The sequence below is a fragment of the Lissotriton vulgaris genome, chromosome 5 (genome assembly GCF_964263255.1).
Source record: "Lissotriton vulgaris chromosome 5, aLisVul1.2, whole genome shotgun sequence".
Lineage (NCBI taxonomy): Eukaryota > Metazoa > Chordata > Amphibia > Caudata > Salamandridae > Lissotriton > Lissotriton vulgaris.
The window spans coordinates 1,996,087,458-1,996,114,149 of NC_141693.1; the positions used below are offsets into that span (position 1 = coordinate 1,996,087,458).

Sequence of the window (26,692 nt, forward strand, 5' to 3'; positions counted from 1 at the left end):
GCAGTAGAGGAATTTCGCATGCTGTCGTTGCATCAGGTTTATACTCAGCTGCAACAGGGAGATTGGCTTGGTGCCATAGATCTACAGGATGCATACTCCCATGTGCTCATTGCACACAGGAAGTTCCTGCGATTCCAAGTCGGCGCCCATCATTATCAGTACACAGTACTGCCAGTCGGGCTGAAGTCTGCGCCCAGACCATTCTCGAAGTGCATGGCAGTGGTAGCTGCACGCCTGAGGAAAAACGAGGTGGCTTCTCTAACCGTGCCTGGACGATTGGTTGATCAAGGCCTCCTCCTTCTCGGAAGCTCAGGCGCACTTCCAGAGGACGTGCGTTCTATTGAACGAGCTGGGGTTGCACATCAACATGTCCAAGTCTGTCCCCATTCCGGTCCAGTGCATACAGTACTTGGGAGCCTCCGTCAATACGCTGTCAGCAAGGGTTTCTCCTTCGGAGGAGAGTCGTTTATCTCCCCTTAGGCAGGCTCGGGCTCTTGTGACCGCCCCATCTACGACAGTGGAGACGGTGTCTTCTCTACTGGGGTCGATGGCCTCTTGTATATTCCTCACTCCACACGCACGGCTGCTCATGAGACCTTTGCAGGAGTGCTTGGAGGATCAGTGGGATTAGAGGAAAGGATCTTTGGGCGACAAGATACGACTGTCTCTGCGTGCTCTTCAGTCTCTGAGGTGGTAGTGTTCAGCGTAGAATCTCCTAAGAAGGGTTCCCTTTCACAAGGACATTTCCACGCAGACTGTCGTGACGGATGCGTCTCCCCACGGCTGGGGGGGGGCGCTTTCCGGAGACTTGCAGATACAAGGAACGTGGTCCCCGATGGAGTCCACGTATCACATCATTTTCCGGGAACTCAGAGCTGTTCACTTGGCACTGAAGGCGTTTCTTCCGTCCTTCCAGGCCAACTCTCTGCTTGTGCAGACGGACAATATGACCACTATGTATTACCTCAACAAGCAGGGGGGTTCAAGATGTAAATGTAAATGTGTCGTATTTGTTTAGCGCGAACAGTGACCCGGAGGCATCCCGGCGCTTGTACTCCTACTACAAGGGAACCCCTCCTGGCTTTTCCTTGTGGGGTGTCCACTCCTGGGCATCCCGTGGTGAAACCAGGCATCCCTTGTGTATCAGGGGGCCTTTGTGGAGACTAAGCAAGCTATTGCCCAGTGTTGCAGCGTGGGACCCATGCTTAGAATCGGCACTGAGGCGAGAATATCCGGTCAGAGGAATTTAAGCCCGAAACCCGCCAAGGCGGGAATCGAACCCTGGTCCCTGGCCAGCGTTCTGCATCAAGGTCTGCCACTCTAAGCATTGAGCCACACTTCTCCATCGCGCACTCTGTCGCAGGAGGCGCGGGCGATCTGACGCTGGTTTTTATCCAGAGGACTGACTCTAACGGCTACCCATCTGCCAGGTGTGCAGAATGTTCAGGCAGACGTGCTGAGCAGACAGATTCAGGAAAACCACGAATGGGTCATAAACGACGAAGTACTAGGAGAAGTCTTCGGCAAATGCCGAGACTTAGCCTCCAGGTACTGCCTGTGGGGAAGCTGGGAATGCGTTCTGGATTAACTGGTCGAACAGCTTTCTGTACGCTTTTCCACCCTTTCCCTTGATTCCGGCGGTGTTCATCAAGCTGTCCCAGTCCAGGGCGCGGATGATCCTGATTGCCCTGGAGTGGCCCAGACAGTGGTGGTTCACGGACCTGCTTCACCGGTCTCTCCGTCCTCTCATACGGAGGCCTTGCAGGCCGGACCTTCTCACAAAGTTCAGGGGGCAGATGTTGCACCCCAACCTCTCGTCTTTGAGTTTGGCTGCATGGCTCCTGAGATAGTGTAATATGGCCATTTCAGTCTACCAGAAGTTTGTATGGACATACTGAAGGAGGCTAAGCATCCTTCCACTAGGACTTCTTCTGCTTACAAGTGGGAGAGGTTTTTGCATCTGGTGCAAGTCCAAGGACCATGACCTGACGAAGTGTAAGGAAGATGTCATCCTTCCGTATCTTCTACGCCTGGCGCAGTCGGGCCTTAATGTCTAATCCATTACGGTTCATCTTGCTGCGCTGACTGCCTACAGGAAATGCCCTTCAGACTTCCTTCTTCCAGATCCCTGTGATCAAAGATTTTTTGGGAAGGCTGGAAGAAAGCATTCCCTCCTGTCTGGCTTCCTTCGCCTTCATGGGAATTGATTGTGGTGCTGTCCAGATTGATGTAGGAGCCTTTTGAACCTTTTCATAGGGCTTCGTTGCAGCATCTGTCCTGGAAGGCGGCGTTTCTCGTGGCCATCACGTCGGCCCGCAGGGGGAGTGATATTCAGGCGTTGTGTTGCCAAGAACCTTATAATGTGTTTCATGCGGCTAAGGTTGTTACGCATACTCACCCTAAATTTCTTCCAAAGGTTATTTCTGGTTTTCATGTCAACCAGACAATAACTTTGCCTACGTTTGTTCAGAATCCTGCATCTCCAGCGGAAAGGTTCCTACATTCCCTGGATGTTAGGAGGGTGTTGGAATTTTATCTGGCTAAAACCAGAGATATTCGTGGTTCAGATCAATTGTTTGTCAATTATGGATCAGTCTGGACCGGTCTTGCTACCTCAAAACAGTCCATCTCTAGGTGGATTGTGTCCTGTACACAATTGTGTTACCAAAAGGCTAATACGACCGTAGGAGGTAAACCTAAAGCTCATTCCACCAGGGGCAAAGCTGCCACGACTGCTTTGCTACTTAATGTTCCGATTGCAGAAATCTGCAAGGCCGCCACTTGGAAGTCGGTCCATACCTTGGCTAAGCATCACTGTCTGGACACTGATACCAGGGCAGATGCTCAGGTTGGGCAGGCTTCGCTGCGAAATTTGTTCGCACAATAGTGGTGTTATTTCTCGTTTCTCCACCGCCGCTTTGGTGTGGGGATGGGCTTGCCATTCTATTCACTAGATTATGACTATACACAGAGATCCCCTACTACAGAAGGAGTAGTTTCTGTCCTGTAACTCCAGTTCTGTAGTAAGGGTATCTCTGTTATAGTCATAAGCGCCCGCCCTCCTCCCCGGTGGAGAGAGATATTCATGTAAGGAATGCTACAGGTCTGGCGTGTTACGCCTTCAAAAAGAACTGAAGGTGAAAGGGACCTGCACTGCATTCTGGGATACTGTGAGGCTTCTGGAAAGTTCTCTTAAAGGCACAGTATCCTGTTTTGAGCCACATAATGGCAGCCTATGGGGCTTGTCTGTCCACTCCTTCCTCTCTATCAGTACAGAGGGTTTTGCTGTTAAAAGCAAGGTTTTTCTCTGTGGAAAACCCTGGACAGGCTGTGCTGTTGTGGTGTTTGGTGGAATTTCTAGTAGAAGTATTGGACAGTGTAGCCTGTGGATATAGGCTGCATTATCTGTCTTTAAATTCTCTCTTAAGTGTCTATGCAGGTCTGCATGTTTTGACAGCTTAAGAGATTATTTTTGATTGCTCCGGGGTCCGCGCACATGGGCGGGACTATTCACTAGATTATGACTATAACAGAGATACCCCTACTACAGAACTGGAGTTACAGGACAGAAACTACTCCTTCTTACCCATGCTGAAGAGCATATCCAAGTGTACAAAAAAAAAAATTTCAAAGACCCAGTAAAAGCAAGAGTTGTAACCCCAGTGGTCGAGAAAACTACAAGGCGGCACCTGTACCCAATGTTCATCAGAGATCGTGTTCCATGGAAAAGGGGGCCTGTGCGCAAAACACTGGGAATGTCTCGCCACCGTACAAGAAAATCTTCAAATTGATGTTGCAGGCAAGAAAGTGGCCCTCTCTCTAGGTACAATAGCCACCACTGAGGGGATGGAAGAACCTTCATGTGCCTGTCGTGAGAGTGGTAAATAATTGGTGTAGAAAGCTAAAATAATCTGCCAATATAAGACGCATTGTTAATGCTCTGAGACTGATTCCAGTGAGACCAACACTGGTTTTCTGCTCAAAAGGAATGCAAGCTCCAGATCTCAGGCTTTCGACAGCAGGCACAACAATATCTTCTCACTGTCCATTTAACAGCAAACACTTGTTTGGTCTTTAAGTGTATTAAGTGCTTGAGAAAATCAAGGAGGACACAGATACAGCAAACCAAACTGATAGACACCAACCGGTGAGAGGAGATGTTAAGGCTCCACCATCGACCTTGTGACCTAGCTTTCAAAAGAAGCAGTCCTTTCAGGAACAGACTTCCAAGACCCCAGAAGAGGCCTCCGGGGCAACAGCTGCAAGAATGTGGGGGGGTGGGGGTCGGGGGGGGGGGGCTAAGAAATTCACCCATGTACTTCAAAACAGTGATTCACCAACCATTTGTCCTCATCACAAAACACTTGTAGGGGAGAAAAATGAGTTTACTGTCTACACAATGGGAGGAAATAACCTCAGAAAGGTGGGTCCTCCTATCCACCGAACAACAAGTTTACTTGTTGGAATTTCATGCCATACCGCCAAACATACCACCTCGACGTCAAACCATCAACCAACAGCATCAAAAGCTACTGATGGAGGAAGTAAAAAGCCCTACTCTAGAAGGGTGTATAAAACCCATTTCACCGCACTAGAGAGGACAAGGCATACACTCCCTATCCCTCATAATTCTCAAAAAGGTCTGGAGGCTAAGACCAATATTGGATCTCCGGCCCCTCAATCATTCCATTACATCAGAGCACTTCAGGATGGTGACCCTGCAATTCCACTGCTCTGCACAGGAGCTCACATGAGGATCTCAATCTCAAGGACCCCGCTTCCAAATTCCCAGCCATCCATTTCACCGTTGCTACCCCAGGATTGAGTTAAATGGACAACATTATCAGTTTAAAGTACTACCCTTTGGGTTATGACAGCCCCACAACCATATAACAGCGCCTGGATGATAAAGTATAGCAGCAAACATCAGTGTCTAGCATGTGATCAACAACTTGTGTAACTTCTACACAGTTTGGGATTCAGAATAAATGCTAAAAAATCATATATTTGTCCCCACCAGCCCTTTTTGAGAGGCATATTGAACACAGTGACAGGCAAAGCCTATGCTAACCAAGAGAGAGTGATTGCATTTCAAAGGCTGTCTCCCCTTTATCAGGTGTTGCGTCCTCTAGCAAAGAGATTGATCATGAAATTGTGAGGATGAAGACATCTTGTATCGCAGCAGTTCCAAATTCTCATCTACATATGTACTGCAGGAATTTGTGGAAATAATCACAGGCGATGGGTCAATGGGACGACCCAGTATTGCTAGAAAGGTCATTTTATCAACCGCAAGTGCCCGTTTCCATAGACTCTTCCCTCATATGCTGGGAAGCACATTTAGACAACCTGACCATTCAAATTATCTGTACAGAACAGCAAATGCATGCCAGTCTCTTGAAGCAGAGAGCAGTACAGTTGGCTCTGAAAGTGGTTTATATGCTAAGTCACAAAAAGACAGTGCTCATCTTGATGGACAATATGACCACAATACCTACATTCAGAAATGGTGGTATGGGCACGCAGGGCCCTAAATAAATCTGCATTTCAGTGGTGCGCACAAACATGAGAAGGATCGAGGGCCGTTATAACCTCAAACTCTGAGGCAATGTGCCCCTAGACACCAGATTCAAACAACATTTCAAAATACAGTCCATAAGGAAGGACTGACAAAAAGGGGTTTCAATATCAGAAATGTAGTAAAAACATGAAGGCCTATTACAAACATGTTAAAGTACAGAAAAGAATAAAATGCAGATGCATCAATAAAATGGAAAAAAAACAAGCAAAATGCTAAATCTCAATATCGCCCCAGTCCCGTGGGCATATTGAGTGATCCCTGTTGTAATTGTGTGAAATCTCAAGCGGGCAGCAAATCCGTAATAATTTGAACGGTCTCACTAGTGGCTCAGGAAAGATCTCATATAAGTTTGCTGGCTCTACCCCCAAACGTAAGGGTTTTTATACAGTTTTCTTGCATGAAAGTTTCAGCCACTGCAAAATCAGCATGGTATGGTCATTGCTTCAGCAAATCTCATTATCCTATCATCTTGGCACTAACCCACTACATGCATATTAATTCGTCCCTTCCCACTTAATGTTGTCTATAGGTGTTAAAACAAACGGATTACAAAAACAACAGAGAACCATTGTGGCTGTACAGTATGTGAAAGACATACAGATGATGTACAGAATGCAGAGCAAATCAAACATTCACCCCAAGTCAAACGTTTAGGTTAAATCCATCGTTCCTTTGCTCACCATGCCACCCCAGTTTAGACCCAGCCATATGCAAATCAGTCTTGACCCTGTGTCTTATGGGAACAGTCAAGCCCTAACTGCCAAGCCAGGCCATATGCAAATCAGTCTTGACCCAGTGTCTTATGGGAACAGTCCTGCCCTAACTGCCAAGCCAGGCCAACGATAGATTTAACCCAGATCTTTTGACTGGGGGTGAATGTTTGATTTGCTCTGCATTTTGTCCATCATCTGTGTGTCTTTTGCTTTCTCGCCCTAAGTACGCCGGGTATGCCCACACGTGGGTTCCGGGCTGACTGTGCCACTGGATTCAAGCTAGCCCATGGTTTGGGGCACCACCCCTCATCAGCCAGGCTAGCTTGAGTCGCATGGGGAGCAAAAATACGATGGATTTAGGCACAGATCTCTATTCGGGGTGAATGTTTGACATTGATCAGAATTCTGTCAATCAATTCTTCTTTTTGCATTTGTACAGTATGCAGGCAGGAAGAATCTTGGAGGATGTAGCAAGAGATTCCTCTAATTAGCTCTTTGACAACAGTGTTGTACAGAAAAAAAACATTCCAGTCTTGCCGCAAGTGTGCGCTACTGCCTTGGTAGGGACAAACAACCTCTTCAGACTTAAATGCGAGACATTATTTGTTAGTTACTACTTTTACAAAAAAATCAGTTCTAGTATGCACGTCCCTTCGGCTACATTTGCCAACTTTCGATGTCTACGTGCAGAGGCGACAACACCAATCTCAAATAAACATTCCATTTGTAAAAATGATTGCGGAAGGCCTTAAAAGAGTAGCTCCACCTGGTCCTCCGTGGGACCTTAATGTAGTCCTTCCATGGCTCATGGGCCCCTTTTTGAGCGATTAAATCCTGCCAGCTGCAGTTTCTTTAGTGGGAAGTTGCTCTTCGTGCAGAGTCAGTTAATTGCATTCCATAGTAGTGGAGGAATCTTTTATTGACGTTCAGAAATTGTGGGTCAATTGGAAGTCAAATTCACACTTTTGCAGCATGAATCTTTCTGGATTCACTATGCTGTGCATTATTCCTGCAGTCTAGTGGTTAGGTCCGGAATCGTAGTCTTTTCTTTCTTTTTTCGTTGCGTCGACGTCCCACCTTTTTGTATACTTCCTGTGACGTCGGCAAGCTTCCTGCGGAAGCTCCGACCATTGGGCGCCATCTTCAGATTCTTTTTTCTGCCATTGGGTCTGGATTGTTCCCGAGAGGCTCCAAAGTTTTGGAGGAAAGAAGACGCAGAAAAGTCGAATTTTGCACGAAAAAGATTAAGAAGACGACGAGGAACAACACCATCGAAGAAGGAGGAGAACTTCGAGAACTTCGACATCCAACTCAGAATGCTCACATAGGGGCCCCCTGAGTGCAAGAAATGGACAAGACACCTTTTAAATTCTGCCGTAACTGCCACCACTAATACGCGCAGAAGGACCAGCACCAGATTTGTAACCTCTGCCTACCGGTCGACCACGAGAGCAAGGACTGCAACGCCTGCTCCGCCTTCACACCGAAGACTCTCCGGATTATAGAGCGACAGAAAAGAGCCAACTACAACATGCAAGGCAAGGGACAACCGCCGTTGCTTCGGGACCTGGGGCTCTTGAGCCACGAGGACGACCACGCCGCCGGAGTAGACGACGACTACACAGTCGTAGAGACCGATAAGAAGACTTCTAAAGAGGTAGGAGAGTCGACGACCCATAAGCCCCACAGACAGACCCTCGAAAGTCTGAGTCAGACTCTCGAAAAACAGAGTCTAAGTCCTCGAAAGGAGCACTGGCGCTGAAAATCTCGACGGCCGCAGCTGCATCCAAGGACAAACAGCCCAGCGGATCCTTCGAAAAGGACTCCCAGGCGGCGAAGACCGGCGAAAAGCCAAGGTCGTCGAAGCACGTCCCTGAAAAGGAACGATCGACTTCGAAGGAGAAGGACCCGAAGGTCGCCTTGGCGTCGACAAAGGACCCAAAGGTCATTTCAACTTCGACTAATACGTCGAAGAGATCAGCCGAACCGTTCGACGCCGAACATGCCGCCGAACTGGAGAGAAAGAAGAGATGGCTCGAGGCTGAAATGGATAACATCCTGCAAAGAAAGTAGGAGTTCGACGAAAAGATGAAGAGGTTCGCGATTCCGTCGAAGCCAAAGACGGTGATTGTTGAAATGGAAGAGGAGGAGTACTTCGACGCAGAAGGGCCGCCGAAAAGTCCCGAGACCCAGGACCATCCAGAGGAAGAAGCAGTCTACTACGAGGAGGATGGCAACGATGAACGGCGAACGACCCTCAACTCTGCATCCTCAGGGACACAGGACCTGGAGTGGCAGGACCTCGACACCGAAAACCCAGAAGAGGCCGTGGACACGTACCCTTCGAGGCCTTAGCCGCCAGATGACATTGGGGTCTGCAATATGGTCATCAAGAACGCGGCAACGGCCTTTGGAGTCATGCTAGATGACGAAAAACCAAAAGCAAACTTCTTCTTAGAGACCCTGCTCCCCACACAAACAAGGAGCCAGAACCTCCCCATGCTTGAGTGGGTCATGTCCCAGGGGAAAGAGGCGTTCAAGGAACCGGCAACATGCAGGTCCGTCACGCCTAGGACGGAGAAGAAATATAAACACTCCTCTAAGGATCCTCTCTACATCAGAGGATCAGTTACAGCGGACTTCATTATTGCGGCGACCGCCAGTAAAAGAGCAAATGTGCCAACAACATCAGGGCCACCACCAGACAAGGAAAGCAAGAGGATGGACCTAACTGGGAGAAAGATAGAAAGAAATGCAGCGATGCACTGGCGCCTGGCAAACTAAAACGCCCTGTTGAACAGGCACCAGTACCAAATTCTGGACGAGATCGGACAGCTGATCAAGCACCTCCCAGACAAGTACCAATAAAGAGCTTCACACCTTGTGGAGGAGGGGAAAAATGTGGCAAATTCTTGCCTCAAAATAGCCTTGGATGGAGTTAATACGTCCAGTAGACGGATGATGTTGGGAATCACTGAAAGAAGGCAAGCCTGGCTCAGGATCTCAGGCTTCAAACCAGAGGGACAGCACAACATTCTAAGCACCCCGTTCAATGGGGAGACACTGTTTGGGGCGCCGGTGGATGAAAAGCTCACCTTGCTCAAGAAAGAAAACGAAACTGCAAGGTCCATGGGGGCCTTAAAATCCAGGGGGATGAAAAGGGGTACCCCGTCATGGAGACCAAACGGAAGAGGGGGAAACCAGCCAGGAACGTCACACCAGACATTCCAACAGTCCCACCAGGGCGACAGCCAAACACAACAGGAACATCAAAAACAAACCTGGCACTACCAGCAAAGGGGTCAGTCCTTTCGCGGTAGGGCGAACGGACGTGGACAAAATAAAAGAGGGGGCCAACAACACACCTCAAAGTGACTCCCTCACGCCATACGTGCCCACCCACGCAACTCCTCCCAGGGTGGAGCACAACAAGACCAACAGAGGGTTACACGGACCAAACCTCAACGAACATGTAACACCAGTAGGAGGCCGGCTAAGTCATTTCTTCCGGGAGTGGAAGAAAATAACCACAGACAAATGGATACTCAACATCATACAGTCCGGATACTGCATACAACTGGAAAAGACACAGCCAAACAGGAAACCAAAAAGGAAGGCACAGTCAGGAAAGGAGCTACAGCTACTTCAAAAGGAAGCGAAGGAACTCCTCCAAAAGGAGGTCATCGAACCAGTACCATACAGAGAAAGGAACAAAGGAGTGCACTCAACCTACTTCCTGGTACCAATGGTGGACGAAACACTGAGACCCATCCTGGACCTAAGGTTCCTAAACCAGTACATAAAAACGCAAAAGTTCAATATGAGGGGGAGGAGGGGAAGGCACGGCTACGGCTCGTAGTGGAATGGCTGCCTGCTGAGGGAGCTCCGCGCGCCGGAACATATACCGGGCAAATACCATCCTTACTACACCCGCTGCATACGCAGAGATCCCCTGAGGACACATAAAAGAGACTGCTGCACATTTTGGTGACGGGTCCTCTACCTTGAGTGTCGCTACGATTTTGTAGGCAGAGGCGACTGCGAACTGAAAGAAAATAGCGCCGACCTAGAGGGTGGACTGTGAGGCCTCCGACGGCGGCTAAAGACGTGATTGCACGACAACCGACGATAGTGATATCGGCTGTGGACACTGTACACCCCCGCCCCCCGGATGACATTGGCCGCTCAAGCAGATAGGCGGGGGTGTGAGCGGCTGTGCACGATTGGCCTTTGTGAGAGGACCAGCTGCTGAGGACCTTGGGCGGCGCGTCCCTGTTGCGGGCACCAGCCTACCAGGGGGAGCGGGACCGAGCGGCCTCGGAAACGGCTTGACCTGAAGACTTGCGAGGCGCCAATTCACGTGGATGCTGGAGGCCTGGAGATCGGTGATGCAGAGACGTGGGAGAGCCTGCTGGGTGAGGTGAGGTGAGCGGCTGCGGCTTAGATCTGGGGGCTTGGGCTGCGTAGTCGGGCGGGGTGCAGAGACCCGGTGTCTGGTGGCACGCTGCGAGGGCTGCGCTGCGTAGGCCGCGAGTGGCGCTGCGCTCCCTGGTGGTGTGGCCGGCGACTGGGCTGTCCCTCAAAACCTGGAAGGATCGGTCTGCTGCTCCTTTTGACCCTCACTTGCCCGTTTGCTGGGTGGGGAGAGTTGAGGGATCGCGGGGAGCCCCTTGGTGACGAGGGTTGGCAAGAGTGCCAATCCCGGTGTGGGATATCTGTCCCGAGGCGCAATATCACGATCCTCCGAGGCGATGGTGTCATATGTCGGCGTGGCCTGCTGAGTGGAGATATATAGCGGCAATCTGAAGAGGGAACCCATACCCCGGAGACATTTATTAGTGCACGCACTGGTGAGATGACGGTGGCTCTGAGTTGGGAACAGTGGTGAATAACACGTGTGCTGGCGCAACAGTGGTGATCTTTCCATGAGGAGGACAAAACTGCGTTATTTCACTGGTGTTGCTGACTGCATGAGAGTACTGATACACCTGAGAGTTGAAACGTATGGGTAAATCCGAGCCTAAACAGGCAAAGCTCCAATTTGAAAGCAAAAGATCGACTTGAGCCACGGAAAGCATGGGGGAGCAGAGTGAAGTGCGAGGTGCGTCAGGAAAATTGGAAGGAGCGGAGGACGACACACGATCCATTTTGTTAGAACTGCGAGCAGGGATGAAGACAATAGATATCAAAATAGACGCCTTGGCTACTGGGCTGGATATGTTGAGAAAGAAAGTAGATATGCACAAGCGCAGATTGGATGTTCTTGAGAATCGGGCACCGCTCACTAGGGCCGAGGCCTAAACCAGGAGCGCCGCCGCGCCCGATCATTGCGCGACTCCTCAACTACGCAGACAGGGGCGCCATTTTGAAAGAGGCCAGAGCAAAAGACCCGGTTGTCTATAAAGGGGATAAACTCGTAATTTTTTCCGGACTACACACCCGCAGTGCAATCGGCGAGGAGAGAGTTTGTGCCAGTGAAAAAGCTGTTGAGAGAAGCGTCGGTGCCATATGCCATGCTCTATGCTGCAAAATTAATGATCACCCATGAGGAACTCTATGAATAGCAGGGGAAACCCATTAAACCAAACGGTACCTGGGTAAAGAAGACTAAATAAATATGAAATTGGTACCTTGGTTCTCGGTATATCTTCTGAATTGAAATAAGGAATAAAGAAAAAGTATTCCCTATTTAGTATTTATATTACTATGGTCACACTTTATCTATTTTTACCTTTTCCAATCTCCTGTCTCGTCATGAACCACAACTACGCCTTGGAATATTACTAAATGATTTTTTATTTTATCAAATAAAAAGATTTTTGAATATTTCTTGTTTTCAATTCAAACACATTTGTATATACAAGTAGTTTTTACATATATACAATAGAAGCCCTTCATTTCCAAACTAGGATGTCACAATGAAAAAATAAACCGGACATTCCTATCGAGATCAAACAGACTAGTGTGAGGAAAACAAATAGGTACAAATTATTTAAACCAAATGTTTTTTCAATCCCTCAACAAATTATTTTAAATTAATCAAAAGTGTTTTTTATATATCTGTTGTCTCTTTACAGTCGACGCGTTTCAGCCAATCAATTCTGGCCTCTTCAGGACTAGGGCTATTCAAAATCCATCGGGTTGTAGAGTCATCTGGGGTTGGAAGTCATTTCCGAATTTTATCAGGAGCTCTCCTTTTCACTGAGCTCGAAATATGTCCAGTAAATAGAAATAATTTGTGCACTGCCGGTGCTTGGATGAAAAATATATCTCCCTTTTACTTTTTTAGCATTTTGCTGACACGCAGAGCGGCTCTTCGTTTTACTCGCTCGCGTTTGTTTACCGAAAGCCGGTCAGGTTAGATGCTCTCTTCCCGGGGTGATTTATATGCGTCTCTTCTTTTCTAGTTGATCGTCGCTCTGTTGGCTATGTTGGAGACTCCCCGCCTCTATATTCAGGCGACATGAACCATGAGGAACAGTCGCATTTTTTTTACTGACGCAAAGTCTGCACTAAAATTCACCAAGCATGTTTGTAAGATGTCGTCGCAGAGGAAACCAGCGGAGGCCCCAACGACGGACTCAGGATTGGATAACACGGACTAATGATGGACATACTGATACATGATTGTATAACGTTGCAGTGTTGTTTTACTCTGGTTCTGGTCCTAGACTACAGCGAGTTCTGCCAACCTCACGTTTAGAATGAGTAGAGGGGTGAAGGATGACCCTATATGTCGCTCTATACTGGTAGTCCGGAAGGGGATGAATGTATAGGACAGTGGCTTGCGAGAGGTTGGGAAAGTGTAGGGGTGGTGGAGAATGAAAGATAGGATACTTCCGGCAACCGTACTATGGTGTGAGTACACGCGACCGAGCCTCGTCCCCAGGAGGGTGTTCCCCACATGACGAGATGGATAGTTGGGGGTGTTGTGTTGAGGGTGGGGCGGGGTCTGGTCTCGACTTGATTGGGAGGTTGGAGTGGGTGGCGGGGGGAGGGAAGGGAGCGGGAAGGGGGTGTTTTTATGAGTTTGTGTAACATTATGTTTCCTTTATTGTGCCTATCAACATGCTTCATAACTGACGGAGATGCTCTGTGCTATATACCTGGGAGCCCATGAAGCCACCCTGAACTCACTGCAGAAAGTCCAAAACGCTGCAGCCCGCCTACTTACGGGCACACCAGGAAGATCCTCCGCCAGGCCGGCCCTCAACTCTCTCCACTGGCTCCCAGTCAGAGAAAGGGTCGTTTTCAAGGCCCTCTGTCTGGCCCATAAAACCCTCAACAACAACGGTCCCCCACTTCTGAAAGAACTTTTAACCCCATACAAAGCAGAGAGAGATCTCCGGTCTAATGCAGAAAATCTCATTGCAGTCCCTAGAGTGAGAAAAGCCAAGACCGGTGGCCGTCGCTTCTCGGTTCACACGGCCAAACGATGGAACCATTTACCCCGAAAACTCAGGACAGAACCGAACTATCTCCAGTTCAGAAAAACCTTAAAGACCCTCCTTTTCCCGCAACTATAATTTCATTAGTTGGCTAAACCCCTGGAGAAGCAGATCAGCGCTGGGATGCTCTTCTGAGTTACTACGCGCTTTACAAAAACCATTAAATAATAAATAAATAAATGGTGTGCCTATTGCCCATCAGGGATCTGATGGGGTGCTAAAGATTATGATCTATTATGATGTTAGATAACTGCAAGATATTAACCTGGAATGTCCGAGGTCTAAACTCTCCTAAAAAAGTGCGACAGGTATTGGCATATTTAAATCGACAGATGATACAGGTTGCCCTTATACAGGAAGCACACTTGACTAAATATACCGAACGGAGTGTGGCGAGCGGATGGGCAGGGTTTCGGCTATCTGCGTCATACTCATATGCGAGAGGGGTGTTAATACTAGTTGAGAGGAGTGGAGTTCCAACAGTTGCACACTTATGCGGCTGTCGTTGCAAAGTGTCTTCACCAAGTGCCTCGCAGCAGTGGCAGCACACCTACGGAGGTAAGGGATCCACGTATACCCTTACCTCAACGACTGGCTAATAAAGGCAAGTTCCCGCAGGACGTGCAAGGATCACGCACAGCGCGTGACAATACACTGATGGACCTGGGATTCTCCATTCACTGGGGGAAATCCTCAATGGAACCAGAACAAGTGAAGATCTTCCTGGGGTCCCAGATCAACACCATACAGAGCAAGGTGCTCCCAAGCGACAAGAGTACACTGGCCCTGCTGAAGGAGGGGCGCCTCTACCAGAAGGGGCGGGCTCTGACCGTAAGGGCAGCGAGCAAGATCATGGGCATGATGGCGTCCTGCATACACCTGGTCCCCAATATACGGCTACAAATGAGACCATTCCAGGAATGGCTGCAACAACAATGGTCACAAGCTACAGGAAGTTGGGAAGATCTAGTGGTTGTAATGCACACAGTGCAGGAGGAGATATCAGGAACACAGTGAGCCCCACTATCGAACCTACCACAGGAGATATGGAAATGGGCCATAACACTCAAAATAGACCTGCTACCTATGCACCTACCAGGGAAGGACAATGTGGAAGCAAACTGGCTCAGCAGACAGACCTCGGCATCCCACGAGTGGGAGCTCAATCCACAGGAAACGCAAAGGCTATTCAGAGGGTGGGGAACACCGACAATAGACCTATTTGCAACACACCAGAATGCTAAATGCTGAGACTTCGCATTCAGGCAACCAGGGGAAGGATCCCTGGGGAATGCCCTATGGATAAGCTGGTCGAAAACATTTGCTTACGCTTTTCACCCGATACCACTGATACACAGAGTACTCAACAAGTGCAGAACCAGCAACATGACTCTGATTTTGGTGGCACCCCAGTGGGCCAGGCAGACCTGGTACTCACAGATAATGGAAATGGCACAGGGTGCACCCCACAAGTTCTGGAAAAGGAAAGACTTCCTCTCCATGCAAAACGGAGAAGTACTACACCCAGAGCCAGAGAGCCTCAGCCTAGCTGCATGGCTCCTGAAGACATAGTTTGCACACCTAAAGTTACCTGAGAGCACCCTGCGTGTACTACAAGAGGCAAGGAGACCTAGCACGAAATGGAAGAGTTTTACACAATGGCGCAGCAAGAAAAAGCTACACAAGAAGATGACAAGGGAATCGGCGGTGCTAAGATATCTCACGCACCTGCTGAAGGTAAAACTAAGTTCATCCTCGCTAAGAGTACACCTAGCAGCGATAGTAGCCTACACAAGAGGAGAAACGGGGAAGAGTTTCTTTACATCACAGATAGTAAAGAGATTCCTGGAAGGGGCAAAGAGGATCGCACCACCAAAGAGGATGCCGCCACCAGCATGGAACCTTAATTTAGTCCTAAGAGAGCTCATGAAAGCGCCCTTTGATCCCATTCATAAGGCCTCACTACAAACGCTGACAATGAAAACAGCCTTCTTGGTGGCAATCACCTCACTGCGCAGGGTGTGCGAACTACAGGCGCTAACGCTAACAGAACCCTACTTCCAAATACACAATGGATAGGGTTGTGATGAGAACTGACCCACACTTTATGCCAAAAGTGGTGTCAAGGTTCCACATCAACCAGACAGTACAAATACCAAGATTCTTTCAGAAATCGGCCACAAGCACAGAGAGGGCACTGCACACTCTGGACGCTAGAAGGGCAGTAATGCACTACATTGAAAGAGCCAAGGAGCTCAGGAAAACAAAGCAGTTATTGGTGTCCTTTCGCAAGCAGTTTCCTGGGTAGACCTGTAACAAAGGGAACCATCGCATGATGGATCGCACAAACTATACAATTCTGCCACAGACGGGCAGACCAAGAACTAGCAGAAGGTGCACGGGCCCACTCTACCAGGAAAAAAGGAGAAACAATAGCCTTCCTGGCTAACACACCCATTCAAGACATATGCCTGGCGGCAAATGAGCTTCAGTGCACACATTCACTAAGCACTACTGTGTGGATATACAAATTAACAAGGAAGCACAAGTAGGACAGAAGGTGCTTCAACATATATTCAACAACCATCGCTCATCTTCCACCCATCCGCCACAAACATAACAAACAGCTACAAAGTCTATACACAGCATAGTGAATCCAGAAAGATTCACGCTGCAAAACAAATAGTTTCTTACCTGTCGGTGTAGTTTTGCAGCTTGAAGATCTTTCTGGATTCACTAGCGAACCCACCCACCTCCGCCAGAAAGATGAGGCTGGAGAAGCAGGTGGTAATACAAGGACAATACAGAAACAGACACCTTGAAGGACAAAGCAGAAACATCACTTACTTGAAAAAGAAATAGAGAACATTGCCAAAGGATTTGCAAACAGAACACAAAAATAAGAAAATAAATCTGAAGATGGTGCCCAAAGGTGGGAGCTTCCGCAGGAAGCGTGCTGACGTCGCAGGAAGTACACCAAAAAGTGAGACGTCGACGCCCACCTGGGCTACGGAAAAAAAGAAAGAAAAGACTACAGTTCCGGACCCAACCATTAGACCCCGGCATTATGTACAGCATAGTGAATCCAGAAAGATCTTCAAGCTGCAAGACAACACCGACAGGCAAGAAACTATTAGTTTCTGCTTAAGGCGGTCTCCCTCTTCCATGTGAATCATACTATTGACCTACCAATCTTCTGTCTACGGCCTCGGTTGGTTAAAGAAAGATTTTTCCACTTGTTACATATCAAAGGACCCCTTGTGTCTTAATTATACTGATTGTACAAAGACCATTCGGAATACAAAATGAGTTTTAATAGCTTTTGCAAAAAAAATCTATTTCTGAGTTGGGCCATGCACGATTTATAGTTCACTCCATTAAAATATGTTACGCTAAATGCACACTAAATTCTGCAGGTAGAAATCATTCTGCATGTGAAGAGGGAGCGACCTAAGGCTTTCCTAGGAAACATACTGCTTACAGGCATCTGTACAGCTGTTACAGGTTCAATACTACACTCATTCACAAAGTACTTATGAGTAGACAAACATCCCTGACAAGAAGTACCAGTAACAACATCACCTGCCTGCAAGCCGCGGCTTTAGAAGAGCTATTCATTCTTTGCAAAGCATGTGATCTACAGCTGAGCATGCAGAAAACGTGACTTGCCTGTAACTATCGGTTTGTTGCCTGCACTCATGTAGATTCACATGCACCCCTCCACCTCCCTGAATGCGAGCATATCTTTCAGATGTTTGTTATTTATTACAGATGCATGATCATGTTCCTAGTGTGCCGTACTCGTATACTGTCCTGTTTTGCTTCCCCGCAGATACCTTTGCTCACCCTTAAGGGTTCGAGGTGAAACCGTGTCAGGCGGAGTCTGTGTACTTGTGTATTGTGGGTTGCGTCACCTCCAAAATTTCACTACGAAGGAGGACAACTTGCAATGTCCACACCTGACACTAGATGGTTGAAATATGCAAGCAAAGTAAATCTACAGCACTTCAGGCACCAGCCAAGAGTTACAGGTAAGTAACATTGTTCTTAGGTCTGCTCCTCATCCAGCTTTTTGCCGCCCCTCTGCTGCAGATTAGATCTGCTTCTAATTTAGGTTGGCCGAGTTCTTGCTTCCTCTTGATAGCTGCTGCTATGGTTACCAGCACCCCCCTCACCTCTGGCTTTCTTTTAGCTCCTGCATGGCACACATTGCATGAAAGCACTAGCTCTGGCACGCAGCAGCTTCTCTCCCACCTGGGAAGGACCTTCTGCTGCACTGGAGCACTCCACTGTCGTCTGAGGCAGAAGGTGTACTTGGCACAACACTTCTGGAGGCCTATAAATCTGCTCCCTGGGCTCTTACAAAGGAACACATGGATGAATCCTATGGACAGTAAATTAGGCCTTGGCATGCTTTTCCTTTACATTTTGACACCTTTTTTTACTTTTTTTATTCTTTTCAATTTCCTGAACGGAAGGTATTTGAAAAATAAGCCATGCCAGTTATAAAGACGGAAGATTTTAAATTCAATGTAGATCTGAGATACTATAATAAATGTATTTTCTTTTTAATTTTGGAATGTTATTTTCTTTTTCTTTTGTAAACAATGCAGATGAATATTGGCAAAGCAGACCTCGTGGCACTCGTGTTAGATAGACCAGACGTTGCTGATGCTTGCTATCCACACAATGGTTAGAATCTCTTCCTATTAGGAGTTCCCCATCTCGCCAACTCTGTAGCTTGTGCAGTGTTCTTAGCACAACTTTATCTTGACCTTGATGTGGAGCATAAATGAAGGGTGGAGATCTCGTTTCAATTTGGTTTATGTAGAAGCAAACCAAACCCATGGTCTAGCATGGACTCAATTCCCACTGCCCCTAACCTGTTTCTAAGGCGCGTAGCTACCTCTCGTACCTTGGCATCCGCTAACGATCAGACGATTTTAACTTCTGGATGTGATTCCACCTGACTCTCCTTTCTTCGGGTGGCTTTCTTGTATGGATATATGTCCCAGCTTATTTCCTGTGATCGATTACTTAACTAGAAGTTAGTGTTCTTTCTCAGATTCCTCCTTTTTCTGTACTTTAAACCACTATACGAAATCTTACACTGGTCATTTGATTAACAATACAAAAACGTATAATTACAAAAACTAAGGTCCTGTGGGTGTATTCTAAGTGGAACAAACCTAACAATACCATCCAGGAAATGCGTTACTAAATGAAGTTAATACATTGAAAGTAGATCTAGCTATGTTAAATGGAGTTACAACTCTGAATTGTTCCATGCTGTAGTGACTACAAAGCAATTACACCTGCAAGACCACTTGACACATAATAGCGAATTCTGAAGTCATTGCCTTACAAGGCACTACTGCTTGGCATTCGGCCCCAGTGTGGTTCACCCCGGCACTGCAGCAGAAGGTATGTGCAACATTGTTCATGTGCCCCTTATGCATGAAGAGAAAATAACCAGTGCTGTCTCCTATCCCTTTAACCTCCTCTAGAAATCGTGGACCATCTTTATGAAGAAACTCTCCCGAAGTTCCAGAGTATGTTGGAAAAGATGAAAACGAAAAAGGCACCGGATACGCAGCCGGAAACGCAGAAGGTCTTTCAGTTTACGGACATATTTCAGAACAGCGAGGAAGATGGTTCAGAACCAGAGGAAGACTGGTCCCGGAGTCCTGACAGCTAGGCGGGTGTAACACACGTGAGCCAACTGTGTCCTGTGGAATGAGGGGTTGGCCATGGAAAGACACTAGGTGTTAAGACTTAGGGGAGAGGGGTCGAACTGAGGACCTCCAGTGTGTGGTACAATAAGGAGTCACGTTTATGTGGCACCTCTAGACTCTCTCCTTGCTAACTTGCAGGGAGGCTTTTGTTTTGTGTTTTTTACCTTCACCTTGCAGGAGGTGGTATTTGTAGCAGAAGACCTGGAGCAAGTCAAGGACATAAGTGCAGGTTGGTTGTGGCGCAGGGTGGGCAAGCCCTACCTTCGAGTGAAGGGCCTGTGTCACCCCTCTATAAGAGAAACATTTTAGATCCAGCCCAGATAAAACTTTAAGAACTCCAGACTATGAAGTGGACTACTTGCTAACCTTTATTCCAGCTGAATCATGTTCATGCATGAATTTCCCTCAGTTTGAATATATAATTTTTTCTCAAAACATCTTGAACTAAGGGTTGTTCTCGCAGCTGCTAGAGCCCAGAATGCAGACGTTTTCATATGAACCCCTGCTACATTTGTAATGATGCAGCTTAAACAGATCTACATAGATTTGCCTCTTCAGCAAGGTGAGCATTGCTTTGTTTTAAAGAAATGATACATGATTTAAGCGACAAAGAAAATCCTTGTTCTTCCCTTCTACATGCTCCCCAGTTGCCCTATGCATTCTCTTCTGGTACCTTGGTAACCTGTATTTTTTTCAACAGAAAGCTATCCAGTTAGAAAATAACTGGGATACTTTGGACATGTGCTGTAGGGCTGAAAAGGTTTTTTATTTAACATATGATTTTTAATATTTTTTATTTGATCTCTTTTCTTTAATTTTATGCATACAATGCTCTGGTTTGTTTCAGAACGCGTCACTTGTGGATGCTGCTGAAGTGTGCAAAAGCACTCCTTCGGTGTGAAATATTGCACTGAATGTACTTTGAACACATGATGACTTCACTGCTTACCCTTTATGATTTCACACCAATCTTAAATTAAGACATGCAGTGCATTAAAAATATATATGTTCTAGTAGTAAAGTATATTTTTAAATTTCTCAAAATATTTGACTATATTTTTTAAAAGTATAAAACAAAAAAGTTCTTCAACATATTGGGCCCAATCCTAATTTAAAAAAAAGGGTTATGTACACTCTCTAGACATACACCTAAGACTTGCGCAGATTGCTCGTCTTTTTGGATTCACAAAGCGCAAAGGAGTTGATTCTGGAATCTACCAGCATTTTTGTCAGTCAATTGATGCCCTTAAGTGGCCTATAGCCATCCTCCTCCAGATTGTCTTTTGCTGATTTGTCCTATATTTCACCACAAGCAAAAACATACTTCAATGTGGAGAAATCCTTTTCGCTTCACGCCGCGAAAGTACAGGCATGTTTAGGTCTCTTTCCCACCCTAAAACATAGGTTGTAATAAGGCTGGGGAAACGCACTGTGAACTTTGAACTCACAAAAAGTTACAACTTTATGAGTATTTGAAACATTTGAACATATTTGGCGAACTTCATGCCCTCCCACGGGAATTCACATTTTGACACCCTTTTACAGCACTGTAAAACATCAGACTTCCTGGGTATTTCTGAAGCTACAAGAGCCACTGGCACCTGTAAAACTGTGCTGACCCAGATTCTAGGAATTGTGACCTGCCATGGAGTGATGTAGATGTTCTTTTTTTGCACATCTGAGTTTCACCAATGTGTTCAAAAAGTTCTGTAAATGAGCAGATAACAGGCTTGCATCTTCAAACAGACTGTTTCTCCCAATATCAAGGTGTGGGAAATTGTGCAATCGCAGAAGATTTGTTTCCTTATTACAGAGATATCTCTTGTAACACTTCAATGCACCAGGATAACATACAGGTAAAGACACATTGTTTGAAGAAATAAAATATTTTTACATGTTTTTGCCTTCAGCCTCTTTAGTCTTTGAAACAGTTATCTGTATGGTCTTTGAAGTTGGTGATTCTTTGTGAACTTGCAGGAAAACCTCGTAGAGAAGATATGTTCTTTTCTCATGACAAACGGCCTTGCTTCAGCTGAATCCACGATACGCGACCCTGTACAAAGGCTCGAGCTTGTAATGATGTTAGGAGTGCTCACATACCTTTCTGATGCCTCCACATAAATAAATGTCCCTCTGTTTTGATGTGAACTGTAAATTGCTTACTCGAAAGCCATGTTTCCTTTTTCCCCAAGCTTGAAAGGATCTCCATGAGTTCTTCTCTTTGAGGTTTTTATTAATCTTTCACTGTTTTGTGAGATCTTTGTGCCCCTTTCCTTTTCTTTCATGTTCTGGTTGATCAAAGTATAAACAGCATTTTCCTTTCTGCTCTAATTTTGTTCAAGAAAAAGTTGAAAGCAAATTTCTTTGAAGACTCGTTTCTATTACCTTCTGATGCTCTTCATCCAGCCTCCAACCTGCTGGACGTGGTCCAAAGATCGTACAACTCCACCAAGAAAGTCTGCATTTGAGTAATTTGCCCAAGAACCTTACCTCGCACTGACATGGTCCCATCATTGCTAGAACAGTGTAGTAGGCTCCTGTCACAAACACCACAGAGGTGGCCTCTGTGGGAGTGGGGTGCTGGCGTGGCGGCCTGCTCCCACACTGCCAAACTCATAATCTATGACATATTTTCATTTCAACCACGGCTTACGTAACCGAGAATCTAATGTGGGTAGCCTAAAAACTAGGCAAGGATCCAGATAACTAGTTCTTATGTTGGACAGTACTATTGTATAGGCCCCTGTGGTGAAATCTAGTGCATTATCTAATAAGTCACCAAAGTATTGGACTAGACCCACAAATAAGTTGTTGCAGTGGTCCACTCTGTTGAGGGCTAGTTTATGGGTAGAATAGTCTTTTTTTTGTATTTATCTTGGTACCTGGCCACAGGGTCTCTAGAAGTTATGAAGGATTCCACAATCAAGGTGTCCTTTAAGTGCACTGTGAGGCTTTATGGCTAATGGTGCTGGTGTTGGGACTAAAAAATAGGGAGAGAGAGAAAGTTAGGTGCCCAGGTGGCAGAGAAGTAGATTAGATTGTTTTAGACCATCTCAGTGGAGTGTGCTGAGTGCCATCCATTATGTGTTCTGTAATTAATTCTGTGAAGTGCAGGTGCGCCACAAGCGACTTCTTAGTGCAGAACTAAGCCACATACAAAGGGGAGGAGGAATTACTGAATGAAAAGTAAGCAAGTGTTCAACCATTATTAAGAGTTCCCCAGAAAGCCAAATCAAGCTTTAGCTGTCTTTTACTAGAAGGCCTGATGTACAGCCTGAACTTTCCAGGTCCTGGGGAGAAATCCGATGAAGCCATCAATGGTTGTCCGTGACAGTAACTCTTAAATGTTATATTAATAGGAAATTCAAACTCTGTTTGGTGAAAGGCCCTTTATAACGTATAAAATTCCATGCAGATATCTGTGTATCGCAAATCATGCTACCATATTCTGGGTGTACTGTAGATGGGCCATTAAGTATTGCAGATGCTGAGACCTAGGTGACAGGAGAATGTGGAAATTGTGGCCATGACCCAGAGGGACTCTGAGAAGCAACTTTCCTCAGCTTCTAATCATAATGGTGTAACATGAACAGTGTCTGGACCGGGGCAACAAATTATTCCCAGATTCTTTATTCTGGATACAGGCACTGGTTTTAGTCCAGAAAAGAAGGCCAAAAAATGTTGGTTCATAGTCTAAGCTTTAGACGTTAGCTTGCCTTTTCTGGACAGCTATGAAGCCAGCTTGAATGCATGATCCTTCAGCATAATTTCGAGTGTCTGGTTACAGCAAAATCTATGTGCCATCGGCATATTTGATCCCTTTGCCCGTCCCACAAATTTCAGTCTCAAGATTGCCGAAGAGAAGACCACTGAGCAAATCAAAGGCTTGGTTTGGAGGAGAATGGCTACAGGGCCTTACAATGCATCATTAACAACCTTGAAAATAGTTCTGTACATATAATGGCTGCATCTTCAATATGCAGAGATAAACAGGGCTTGCAAGCTCTCACTATCAAAGCTGTTAAAAGCTCTTGACAGATCTAGACTGAGCAGTGGTAATGTGTGTCCTCCGTTCTCTTCTCAGTAGACCATTTTGTCTTTGTCTAGCAGCATGTGTGGGATGTTTGTATTGGATGAAGCTTATTTCTGACTTTAGAAGAGGTTAAACTTCTGTATCTCATGATTTCTTGAACTACTTTATTATGCTGCATGTGGTTTTCATCAATTCCATATTTCCAACATCAGATAAAAATCAGTTTAAACAAAAATTTACATGAAATCCTACAACCCTTGAAAAGGTCGAAATAAAATCTCAGAAGTCTCTTTCAGAGCAAGCAGTCAAGACCTAACGAGCTGTAACCTACACCAGGGTTATAAGAAATGCTATGACCCCGCCCCCGCACCGCCAGCTAAAGCATCTGGAGCATGAGGCAGTCAAGTCATCCCACATTAAATCCATACGTGTCCGAAAGTCACTAATCAGTTTAATAACAGTGGTGGATATCGTAGTAAAGCCAGGCTTAGGAAACCTGACAACTTCGACTTAGCTCAGCAATCCGTAACCCCCCACAGCCTCTTAAAACAACTTTTCTACACAGAGAACGCTCTACTTTTCCAAAGTTTGAAGCGCTGAAAGAAGATTCCCCTTCCAAGATGACTTCAGAGAGTAATGTGTTGATGGTAGCAGTGCATGACTCGCTTGAACCCCAAATTAAGCTTAGCGAGTGAGATAAGAACGGTTGACTAAAATTATGCCCACAAGGCATGATCCAGCTAAAGAAGACTGCTCTGAATACCAGTTGTGCACGCAAGTGACTCAATGGAACAGTTGGAATTTGATCATCTAAAGCCCAGCTTGACACATACTTCTCTGAATGAATGAATGAATTGGATCTTGTAACGCGCAAACTTAGCCCAATGGGCATCTAAATGTAAAGACTGAATCCTGCAGTGATAAACAGAGAGAGCTCAAATCCCTTAACCAAAATGAAGTTCAATAGGAACATCCAGTTAATAGACTCTAACCCCAAGACCTAAGGAGTCATATCGACTCTTTCGTCATCGCAGTTTGCCAGGGGTTGTATGGTCCAGAGAAATACCACCTGCAATTAGTCAAGATATAGCAAACAAAACTAATAAAAATAATAATTATCCAAAGAAAGGATCTGTAATATGGGACAAGAAGACAAAGCACACTTTACTGAAAATAGATAAATTGATGCTAGACTCAAATCTAGGTGCAAAATCTGAGACCAAGATATTTTTTTTTATTGAGAACACCAACACATGGTAAGGTTCTGCTACGTTTGAAGTAGCCATACACAACAGAACAGTTATTGCTGTTCATTGACAATAAAATGGACAGACACAGCTCTCCCGGATTGGGATCAGCCATATTCTTCATCAAATCTACCTGCAGCTGTAGATAAAGAGATGGAGAACTCCTCTGTCTCCCTCCAGACAATTCAAACTGAAGACTTAACAGTACACCGATCTCCAGTAAATACATCTGCTCGTGTACTCGACTGCACTCAAAGCTCAGTGAAGACACTCTAGTTCACCTACTGAATATAATTAATATGAATTTTGAGAACTTAAATCTTTTCAAAAGAAGACTGCTGCTACCTTTTAAAGCAAATTTCGATGAAAGTAGTGGCCATCTTAGGGATAATCGAACATCTGAAGCAACATCTAGCATATGTGAAAGACCACTAATATGATTTTGACAAGATATTAACATAGATATTCAAGGGTGTAGCAGAACTCAAAAAACGGGAGGACCTTGAAAACCGATTGAGAAGATTGTATCTGAGATTGATAAGAATCCCTGAAAAAAGTGTTACTGGTTTAGCTAATTAAGAAATATGTTCTTCCAAGCTTCAAACGGGTTCTAACTTATACACATGGATATCAAGTCCTATTTGGCCCTCTAAAACTTATATTGTACCCCCATACATTCTTGACTGACTTTGTGGATTTTCATTTTTAAAGAGAGAATTCTCAACAAGCAGTAGAGACCATATCCTTCTGGTCAAAAATTACTTCTCATTTTAGTTTTTGTCTGATATGATTAGCAGGACTTCAGAGGTTCCGGAAGTTTGAACAATTGATTCCCAGATTCAGAGTGGTTGGCGTCCAAGCTGACAGTCCGCCAAAGAGGGAAAATCTCTATCAATCATTTCTCAAATCCCCAGTGTGAAGGAACTGCTAAGCGAACTAAAACAGTCAAACTAACACAAGCTGGGGGCTGGATGGCTTGGCGGGGTATATGCATACATGGGTAAGCTTTAAAATACAGTAGTCAGACACATTAGTCTGGGTAATCTGAATGTAATCACTTTAAAGGCATATAACACTGTGCCGGTTTAAATTTGGAGGGGTTGCAGGGCAGCCTAGAACACGCCGTGACCTCTGTGTAAAGTGAGGATGGGTAAAGAAGTTTCGGGTTGGATAGTTAGGGAAGAGCAGGCCGTTGGCGGGGAGGTAGCAGCAGCACTGAGTGGTAAGCATGGAAAACAGGGAAAATAATAATCTGAACAACCAGGATCTTGTACTTTTTGAAGTAGTAGATTTCTAATACATACACTTTTAGGTAGATGAAAGATCTGATGCTAATGTAATGCCAACGGCCTGAATAACTGTTTTTAATAAAAAAGCCATCCCTTCATGGATATTATTCCTTAAACTTTTGATAATTGTTCCGCAAGAGATTTACATTTTGTAAAGCAAAATTCAAGCATAAGACGTTGCAAACTAAACGGTCTGGAGAAATGTATTTTTGATTCTACAAGCTCAACACAGAGGGTTGGCCATATGTTTTTCTTGAACATTAGATATGAACATCTAAAAGTCTGAATCTGACAACTTAGACATTTGGTCATGAGTGAGGTGTCAATATCTCAGAGACAGTTTTACATTTGCAAATATTTCCGCCTATGTTGAAGAAGACCCCAAGCACTGAAAAGATCTCTGCATTTCACTGATGACCTGAGTCTAAAGTCAGGGCTTATTATAGGGGTGATTTTAATTTATTTAGTCAACCACTTTTTATATACTTCTATTATAAACAGGAAACCTAGAGCTGCGAGAATGTTGGCTCAAGTATGACTTGTCAAGGCATGATAACCCTCAGGCTAGAAAATATAAGTGTACCTTCATTCAGGTATAAGTTGGAAGCAAAAATTAATTTCTTTTTAGTTGCCGCTTTACTTGTGT

The 26,692-nt window shown here is 45.7% G+C and overlaps 1 protein-coding gene across 1 annotated transcript in view; it reads left to right on the forward strand.

Annotated features, from left to right (window-relative positions):
* TTF1 (transcription termination factor 1) overlaps positions 1-21,376 on the forward strand; it is a 101,454-nt gene extending 80,078 nt beyond the window's left edge. The window contains exon 11 of the mRNA XM_086924763.1: positions 19,250-21,376. Within this exon, the coding sequence (XP_086780889.1) occupies positions 19,250-19,440 (191 nt within the window). The 3' untranslated portion in view covers positions 19,441-21,376. The remainder of the gene's footprint in view (positions 1-19,249) is intronic.
* Positions 21,377-26,692: the final 5,316 nt, after the last annotated feature.